Source organism: Dendrobium catenatum, unplaced genomic scaffold, assembly GCF_001605985.2.
Source record: "Dendrobium catenatum unplaced genomic scaffold, ASM160598v2 fragScaff_scaffold_133, whole genome shotgun sequence".
NCBI classification, from domain to species: Eukaryota; Viridiplantae; Streptophyta; class Magnoliopsida; order Asparagales; family Orchidaceae; genus Dendrobium; species Dendrobium catenatum.
Window position 1 is genome coordinate 14,976,522 of NW_021318595.1, and position 10,257 is coordinate 14,986,778.

Here is a 10,257-nt window from a genome sequence, read left to right on the forward strand (position 1 = left end):
AATAATAATAATAATAATAATAATAATAATAATAATAATATATATATATATAATAATAATAATAATAATAATAATAATAATAATAATAATAATAATAAAATAAAATATAGGAAAAAAGGAAATGTATTGATTGCATAGCATAAATTTGAATAAAAATATAGCTTAATGATATCAGAAATCAACGATCCTTAGCTCGTTGTATTCGTCTCGTCCAGCCGCTCAATTCGACTATAAAAAAATAAAATTTGGAAACTATTTGATCATCCCAATTATGTTTTAAACCTTCCAAATGTGCTTTGGGTCCTTGATTTGGGCTCAGATTGAGTCGAATTTGCTGTTGTTGGGTTCATATTTTTGAGACGTTCAGTTCGACTATAAGTTTGCTGAAATTAGAGTTCAAATGGTCTCCAATTTAATTTTTGAAGCGTCCGACTGATTTTTTCTCGAGATTCGTGCTCGATCGACTTAATTTTTTTGATAATACATCAATATCTTAGTCTTGATTAAGAAAAATAAATTAATCCAATTACTTCTTTCTCTTAAATCGAGTATGTATATAAGAGAAAAAAATCAATTTCTCACATATAAAAATATACAAGCTCTTTTTTTTTTTTTTGGGAAATAAAATGTACAAGCTTTGCTCTTCCTTATTCTACGTTAGGTGGTGATTGGCTGAAGACAATTGAAAAAAAATTTTTTTTTAGGGGGGCACGTGCCCTTGGCCCCCCCTCACTCTGCCACTGGATCTCACAATGACCATCTTGCCCCTCAATTCAATTTGATCTGGCGGGTGAGATTAATTTGTTATATTTAAGATGTGGTGGAAAACTGAGATGACTAAAATCACAAAACTATTATGTTGTATTTAAGAAGTGGTAGAAAGTTGAGATGACTAAACTAATCAAGATAACTCTATTTGATGGCATTTGGATTAAGTTGGTTGAGTCAATTTGAGTTAATTGAAGCTGATTCTATTTAAATTAAGTAAAGATAAGTTAATTTGTGCCGATCGAAGCCGCTGAACCTAACTTGGACTCAAGCTGAGACGAAGTAGCTTAATGTAGTTCGATTAAATTTATTTAATTGGGATCACATTGGCTTTGGTTAATTTGAAATTGTCTCGATTTGATCTAAAGAAGAAGCGATGATGATTATGAGCATTTTTTTGGAAAACGAGTTCAACAACAAATCATATATATTACATACCTTTAATGATTTGAATATAAGTATTTTTAACTCCTTTCTTTTCTAGAACTCTCCAGAGCACTTCTCTTGAAAAATTTTCATATATTTTCTCTAAATCAATAGTTATCATATGTCGATCCTCCTTACTCTCTCTATACTTCACCAAACATCTCAAAATATGTATAGCTTCCATGTTAGGCCTTCCTGGCATGAATCCAAATTGATTTTTAGAAACATTAATATCATCATAATATATGCTTAATTACTCTCGCCCATAGTTTTAATGTATGACACGTTAACTTTATTCCTCTATCTTTCGCACAATCTAGTGCATCATTTTTATTTTAAAAATAGGAACCAACACACTCCTCTCCACTCATCTGACATTTTTTTAGTCTTCAAACTAATATTAGAAAGTTTTGTAAATCTTAACAATTTCTCTTATGTGAGAGCTCTTCACATCGACCATCACTCCCTGTAAAATTGATTTTTTTTAAGCTCATGAAGTATTACGTGCCAATAGCCTACTCAACCATATAACCTATTAGAGTCATCTGATCTTGAAATTTGCTCAACCTTGGTAGAAAACACCGAAGGCTAATGAAAAACACAAATGAAAAAGCTTGATCCAATGTTTACATTGCGTATTCGGGTATTGAGGCGTTTTTCATTCGTGAGGCGAAGCGTAAGCCTCAAGGCATTTTGAGGCGTAAGCCTCCAAATCAAAAGATTACGTCAACATAAAATGATAAATTTTTTATATACTAATGAATGAATAATATAAAACATAAAAAAGCATAAGATATAAAGTGAAATCAAAATATCCCAATAATAAGACAACATGAATTATAGTTCAACTCAAAATTCTATCTTTCCCAAATCCCAATATTCTTTTCATTAACATATAATTCAAATTTTCAAAAATAAATAGCAATGACATATCATATAAGAACTCATAAGTCATCATCACTATCATCACTAAGGGGTTCTTCATTTGAATCATCATTATGATGAACTGCTCTCTCCCCTTCCTCCTCTCCTATAGAGTCCAATGTCGGCCATTTACTTCAAGATAGAGTCCAATGTCAGGCATTTACTTCAAGATTTATGTAAGTTTTAATATATATAGCTTGAGGCGTAAGCTTCATGCCAGTGAGGCGAGGCGGGCCTCAAGGCGGGCCTCAACCAAGTTGAGGCGCAAGCCTCATAAAAAAAACTCGAGGCGTTTTTTACTGGAATTGCGCAAAGGCGGGCCTCAAGGCGAGCCTCATATTACGCAATTTTAAACCATAGGTTGATCTTAATAGAAGAACCATTAGCTCAAATACCACTTATTAGAGAAAATGGACCAAGTGATGGCCAAAAGTTTTTCTGTTATACAAGTGGCCAAACATGACTTCAATTCAAACCCTTAAAGCTTTTGGGTGGGGCAACCATTCAATGTTTTTATAATATATTTTTCTCCCATGCAATGCATCTAAATCCAATTCTTTTACATGCATCAGTAGACCCTGCATTGGGGGATCTCCATTTATTGTAAGTTTCTTAGATTTGAATTTTGGGAGCAAAACAATGAGCTAACTGTCCGGAAGAAGATTCAGAAATTCTATTTAGGGTTGGTGATATTAAATTCCTTAGTGTTGTCTAGTTCTCTTTTTATGACAACGCTATTGGAGTAATTCATTAACGTTTAACTGTAGTTTAGCATATTGGGTTGGTGCACAGCACTGTCATCTACTTTCTTTGGTGGACAGTATTAGATTTTAATCTGTTTTCTGTTTCCCGTTGTCATCTCTGTTGAATGCCACCTCAGTTTTTTAACATTCTCAGTGGACTGTCAGCTCTTAATTTTTAATTAGTTTTAAGTCCTTGTGTTCTCATAGGTTGCAGATAGAGGGACAGGGGAATTTCTCTCATTTCTGGATAATTTATTTGTCATGGTAATAAATTATTCTATGCTTTGAAGGTCTACTTCTTTGCGGAGACTGATGATTCAAAGCCCTTCATCTTGTTACTTCAAGATGTGGCAAGAAAATACAAATCCAAGGTGATAATATTTTGTTTGTTTGATTATGGAATGCTTCAATGTATGCTTTAGTTGAAAAGATTAATTGTCTAATTTGATGTGTTTTTTATTCAGATAATGTTTATATATGTTGATTCTTCGGAAGAAAGCCTTGCAAAACCTTTATTAACATTATTTGGGCTGGATGGAAAAAGGCCTCTTGTGAGTTTCTAATGGACTATGTTTTATACATACTTTGGTCATATTTGTTCGTACAAATTAGGTTGATTTTAATGTGCATCTTGATGTCTGCGTTTTCTTGTCATGGCTAAGATAGTTTTGCTTAACTGTCTAGCTTACTGAAATATTTTATTGCTTTAGTTAGCAAGTACATAGCACAATAACAATAAGGCAATAGAAGTGACATATTTCAGAAGGGCTAGGAAGGCTGAGTAGGCACTGGCTCAAAAAGCCTTAACTGAACAATATGTAACGAAAATTCATCTCTTAGCAATAGTAAATCAAGACAAAGTCTCACAAACTAGGCCTCAAAGCATGTATTGACATTTAAGGAAGCAGCCTTCTCGAATTCAAATCTAAGTTGGAGATCGGGCTCTTAAAATATCTACCATATGGTGTGTCCTTGTCCTCTTATTTTTCAATAGAAAAGACAATTCTGACTGCGCTTTGAAACAGATTAGTTACAAATGGGAAATACACTTTTGACTTGGACTTGATCTAGGCTGTGCTCTGACTTCTCTTCTACTAGTTTTTTTCCTCATTTGGCTATTTGTATGGTAGAACAATAAAGTGACTGGTTATTTGCATGTCAATATTCAAGAGATGCTTATTTCAAATGTCTTTAATATTACCTAAGTTTGTTTGGTTATAATATTTTTATCATTATAATCTTTTTATATTTTATGTCAAGGCATGCTCGAAGATATACAAATCTATCTACTTGCATGTGAAAGGTGTGCGTGCATGATTTATATATTTTATATAATACAAATTTTACTAACTGACATGTTAACTTTCTAAGGTTTCTTGGACATTTGTTCGCTATGTTATTGTTAATGTTCTGTGATTGCTTCATAGGTCTATCCAATTATAAGGACCAATCTATGTGGATGGTGGGAGTTCTAACAGTTTTTCTCTTATATAATGAGGCTTCAGATAAACTGTAGTTAACCAAAGTTGCAATCAAGTTTTTAACAATTCTGGAAAGGTTGAATAGTCATTTTATACAACCACAGGGTGACCTGCCTATGAGGATTTTTATTCTTCTTCTTCTTCGAGTTCTGAATATATAGTAAAATAATTTATGTTTTTAAATATATTTTTCTGTGTTCTCATATCATAAATTTTCTATGCTTAGTAGCGTTGCCATGAAAATGTCTGCCATTGTATCTGCATCAAATGTAATATATTAATCTAAATTTCATTGTTTTAATTATGTTTACTTGCAAAGGATATTTTGCTCTTTTATGTAATTATTCTTGACAACTCTTACATTATTATATTGTTATTATGCTTGTTCAACTTTTTAAGTTGAAGTTGATCATGTACTATTTAATTACCCAGGTGACTGCATTCGATAATAGGGTTGGCTCCAAATATCTTATGGACTCAGATATTACTACACAGAATTTAGAAGTAAAACCTTCGACTTCTTGAGATTTAACTTGTTCTTATTGAACTTGAATTGCGTAAATTTTGGTATTGTGATGATTTTCAGGAGTTCTGCTCAGGACTGCTGCTTGGTACTCTCTCACCCTTCTTCAAGTCAGAGCCCATTCCAAATCATGTAAGCATTCATTTAGGCTTTGTTTGGGGCGGCTTTCTTAATACTTTTTAAAATAACTTTTTAGTATAAATTTTTTTATTTTTGTACTAAAAAGTTGCAAAAAAGTTGTTCCAAATGAAGACTTAGTTTCATATGTGCACACAATTTCCATGAGGTGCCTTGGTCCACCTGTTCAATATTGCCCTTTTACACGATTGTGTTTTTCCCATTCTTTGCCACCATCTCTGCTATGTTTTTCATGTCAGCGATGTGCTTGAAAAATTAATTTCTAGTCTCTCTCAAGTCTCATGGAAACTATTATTTGCTCACCTGACAAGGATACCAATTTTTCTGGTGAAATTGCAGAGTGAGATTATTGAAAAGGTTGTTGGTAGGACATTTGATTCCTCCATCTTGGACAGTGCTGAGAATGTTTTTCTCGAGGTATGATGGCGTATCATTGATTAAGAATTTTTCTCGAGTTCTTTCCTTTCCTTCTAATTATTCCCAGCCTCTGATTTTTGTTCTGTTAATGATGGCTGACTACTAATTGAAGGTTTATACACCGTGGTGCATTGACTGCGAGGCTACGAGCAGGCAAATCGAGAAGTTAGCCAAGCATTTTAAGGGACAGGAAAATTTGAAGTTTGCTAGGATTGATGCATCTCTAAATGAACATCCGAAACTGCAGGTACATGTTTCATGCTTGATTATAGTTGTTTAAAATACCGAAATTCCTCGTTAAATTCTTGCTCAAATTGCATATTATTCATTAGCTTCACCTAAAAATTGAAGTGCTAAGATTTGTATAAACTATAAGGGCTCATTTGATGGCATGAATATCTAATTTTTTTGGATTTGCTGAGTATATATTTTTAAATGATTAATCAGTAAGTTTTTTTTTTTTTTTGAAATTGGCTATATGTTTTTTTCTTGATACATTTCAAACATATTGCTTGCATGGATATATATTTCAAAATTGTCTTGTTTGTATTGGAGCTCCTTACCCAACTAAGGTTTCGTTTGAGACAGCTTTCTTATTGCTTCTTAAAGCAGCTTTCTAATACAAAAATTAAAATTTTTTATTAAAAAATTACTTTAAGAAAGCTATTCCAATCAAAACCTAAAAGCTCTCTAGAGCCCAACCAGGGGACGAAAACACTTTTTGTTGCTGGATAAAAATGTTATGAGATCATTCATCCTAGCCCGGCCAAAGCTCAGCTGGAGTTCAACATATACAGCTAGAGGCCATTACTTTTTCGTTTATTGTATTAACATAGTCATCAATGTCCCAAGTTTTTCAGATATAATGGCTTCTTCCTTTACCTACTGTTCATCTTTTTCTGCAGATAGACAACTACCCTGCACTCTTGTTTTATGCTGCTGGAAATAAATCAAACCCGGTATATACATCAACTAAATAAATGATAACTTTGCATTTGCCATACGTATTTTGATTTTTTTTTCTCTGACAGATCAAACTCTCCAAGAAGTCCAGCACAACGGAATTGGCAGCTTTTATAAAAGAAAATATGAAATCGAAAACAGCAAATACATCAAGCCATGACAAGTTCAAGAAAGACGAATTATGAAATTCATTATTTGTTGAATGATGCTTAGCAACATCTAAAGTGAGCTCTTCTTCAACACCACTTCTATGCGATGTTGGAAGGGAAGATAATAATTTATAAATTTTTACATCTATGTGTAGGATGCTTTTTAAGTTATAAGGTTTAATTCTGGCGTTAGATTTTCATTGTAGTTCTTAAAACCTTTTTCTCCATTTATTTTATAAGGGGAGCTATAACAGGTTAACGCTTCAATAATTGTTTAATCTGTAGGATATCGAAATCTGTTATGTGAGATATTGTAAGTTGATCTTGGTGTCGTTGGGTTCGTATTTCCGAGACGCTCAGTTTGACTGTAAGCTCGCTGAAATCAGAGTTCGAGTGCGCCCAAAATTAATTTTTGTAGTTTCCAACTAGCTTTTGCCTCGAGATTCGTGCCAGATCAAGCTAATTTTGTGATGCCGTATCAATATATATATATATATTTGTATTTCAATCGTCTACAACAACATGAAGGTTTTATTCTTTCCTATTGGGTCAATTATCTATTTTTATTTCTTCGTGTCATATTAAGAGTTAATTTTTCATTTAAATATAATAAAAAAATTTATTTCTAATAATTTTTAACAAATTCTTTTTATACTTTAACTCTATTTTCTTAAGTATAGGTTATATCTAATACATCTACTCTTTTAGTCGGGTTATTGAAAGGCTCATGTTTTATGTGATCAAATCATCTAAAATGACTCTAATCTTATATGCCATTAGAGCTATTCCACCTTGGCATGCATGTACTCGATTTACAATGTAAAGGCACTCAATGAACTAGGCAGTTTTATCTTTGCAGCACTTAATTTATTTTTTGCTTCTCTTCTAATGACTAATATTTTGTGTCATAAAGTATTATAGGTCTTATCACCATCTTATAAAATTTTCCTTTTATGTTTGGAGTATTGCTTTTCTATAACATAATAGGCCAGATCCATTATTATTCTTCAACCATCTAACTTCAATTCTATTAATAATATCCTCATCTCTTTTACCATCATTTCGAACAATAAATCATGAATCTCATATACCTAAATTGTGTAATATTTTTAACGACTTGATTGACCAAAGTTACAACATGTACTCTAGATCTGTTACTATTAAAATTACACTACATATATTTAGTATTAGATATACTCAAATGGAAACCCTTGGACTCTAAGGTTGGCCTCCATAATTCAAGTTTTCCTTTTGACTCCATCTCTAGTTTTATCAACAAGAAGAATATCAATAGCAAAAAATATATACTAGGGTATATCTTTTTGTAAATGTCTAGTAAGAACATCCACGATTAAAATGGGAATATATGGGCTAAAAGTTGATCCTTGATGTAGTCCAACTGAAATAGAAAAATACTTGGCAAGCCACCTTGTGTTTGAACACTAGTAACAACTTCTTTGTAAAAATTCTTATTGACTTGAATATAAACATTATTAACATTTTTTTTTCTCGAACTCTCCATAGCAGTTATTGTAGAATTTTATCATATGTTTTCTCTAATTCAATAAATATCATATATTAATCCTTCTTAGTATCTCTCTACTCCATCAAACCTCTTTCAAATGTATAGCTTCCATAATAGACCTATCCAACATGAATACAAGCTGATTTTGAGAAACTGGAGTAGAAACATCGTAACCTATCCTTAATTACTCTCTCAAATATTTTTAATGCATGACACATTAAATTTCTATAATTCACACACTCATGTGCATTATCTTTATTTTTAAAAATAGGGACCAACATACTCCACTCATCTGACATCTTTTTAGTCATCAAAGTAATATTAAAAAATCCATTAAGCTAAAAATTCATTTGTTTTCTAAGCATTTATATATCTTTATTGGAATATCATTAGGTCCAACTATATTTCAAGCATCCATTAGTATTTATTACCTTTAGATGTATATTCATGTTTTAGCAAAATGTTTAATGAATATTAGACACTGACTATCATTCCTCAAAGTTGATTTGATCAGAGTTTGAGAGATTCAGGAATATTGCATGTTAGCATATATTTTTTTAATTACCTTTATGTAAAATCTAATTCAATTAATGAATATAAATATGACTAATTAGTAATTTTGATGACCCTGCTCTATAAATATTGATAAGTGTTTGTGCAATCAAACTATTTAAAGGGTGTTGATGTTGTTGTTCACAGTGTGTACGGTAGTTAAGATAAACTATTTTCATGTTTCTGCTGTCAATAGTTGTGTATAAACAAAATATTATACATGGGCTTGTTTAGTAGCCAGTGGCGGAGCTAGAAAAATTTCGTAGAGGGGGCCTTCTTAAAATATTTATCCATAATCTTTGTGTGCAAATTCAAACTACCTACAATATGTAGAACTCATTTGAATGTTGATAAAATTTTAGATACACAAGATTGTGGTAATAGAGCATTATAATGTTGATAAAATTGTATTTATGTGTCCTTTTGAATCTATCTAATGAGTCAAGCAATTATAGAAGATTAAAACCTTCAAGGGCGGACACAATCACACAAGTATTTGAAGCATATTGATATGTTACCACTCAAAAAAATAGAAAACACAAGGAAACACAACTACATAGTAACACAAGTATCTTCAAGATGGGAAACAACCAAATAGGGAAAGATAAAAGATCACAAATTCACAACCCAAATATGGCCAACATTTTTTTTAGACCTCCATAGAAAACATATGGAAAAAAAGGTAAAATAACTAATACAAAAAAAAAAAAACTAAAAACAACATAAGAAATCTAAATCAATGCAATGCTGGATCTTACCTTATAGGATTCAAGCCTTTAAAGATGGACTGCTCACGGTGACGATCCTCATATGCGAAGTCGCGAAAGGTAAGAGAAATTTGAGAAATTCTAAAGCTCTCATAGTTTCATTGATGGCTGGACGCACAGGTGGAACTGTGGAAGTCGAAGGAAGAAGCTACAATACAGTGGAGATGAGAGCTGCGCCGCACGAGAGTTTCTGGGAGACTACTAAGGCGAGGAATGTTCAACCAGACAAAACCCTGAACCGTAAGCGATAATATAGGTTTTTTTTTTTTTTTGCAGAGGGGGCATGTGCCCCTGTGGGACCCTGCCTCCCTCTGACATTGTTTGTAGCTATGATTAGCTATTACTATTTTTTGTGTTATGGATAGTTATTTTGAGAGAGATTATCATTCTCAAGTGTACATTACAGAGTATTAATTACACTACAGAAAATTCATGTATTTCTGGCGGTCTGTACCGGCGGTTAGACCGCTAGTAATAACTGGCAGTTTAACCAGATGTTATTTAATTAACCGCCTCCATAATTAGTGGCGGTCTAATAACCGACAGTTAGGTTGCCGGTAATATTTTTTACCACCACTTTACCAGCGGTTATTACCTCCGGTTTTAAGTGATTTATTTTCGGAGGTCGGCATCGTCGGAAAACTGCCAAAAAATGCTCTAAATTTAGCCATCCCAAGCCTTCCACTTCATTTTCTCGCATTTCCCTCTCTCTCCCTACAGACACTCGCCCCCGACTCCTCCGCCCTCTCCGATCAAGTGAACCTCCTGTATAGGAATCCGACCGTTGAAAAGCTCCCTCTGGCTAAAGATCTCGCCCCCACTCTGGCATCAAAGCACGACCGAAGATCTCTCCCCCACTCCTACGCAAAATCGGCATCCGA

The 10,257-nt window shown here is 32.9% G+C and overlaps 1 protein-coding gene across 1 annotated transcript in view; it reads left to right on the forward strand.

The window, feature by feature from the left end:
- LOC110106848 (protein disulfide isomerase-like 1-5) overlaps positions 1-6,799 on the forward strand; it is a 64,519-nt gene extending 57,720 nt beyond the window's left edge. Inside the window, exons 5-12 of the mRNA XM_020836902.2 lie at positions 3,152-3,232; positions 3,326-3,412; positions 4,775-4,846; positions 4,929-4,997; positions 5,343-5,420; positions 5,533-5,667; positions 6,326-6,379; positions 6,452-6,799. Coding sequence (XP_020692561.1) covers positions 3,152-3,232; positions 3,326-3,412; positions 4,775-4,846; positions 4,929-4,997; positions 5,343-5,420; positions 5,533-5,667; positions 6,326-6,379; positions 6,452-6,568 — 693 coding nt within the window. The 3' untranslated portion in view covers positions 6,569-6,799. The remainder of the gene's footprint in view (positions 1-3,151; positions 3,233-3,325; positions 3,413-4,774; positions 4,847-4,928; positions 4,998-5,342; positions 5,421-5,532; positions 5,668-6,325; positions 6,380-6,451) is intronic.
- Positions 6,800-10,257: the final 3,458 nt, after the last annotated feature.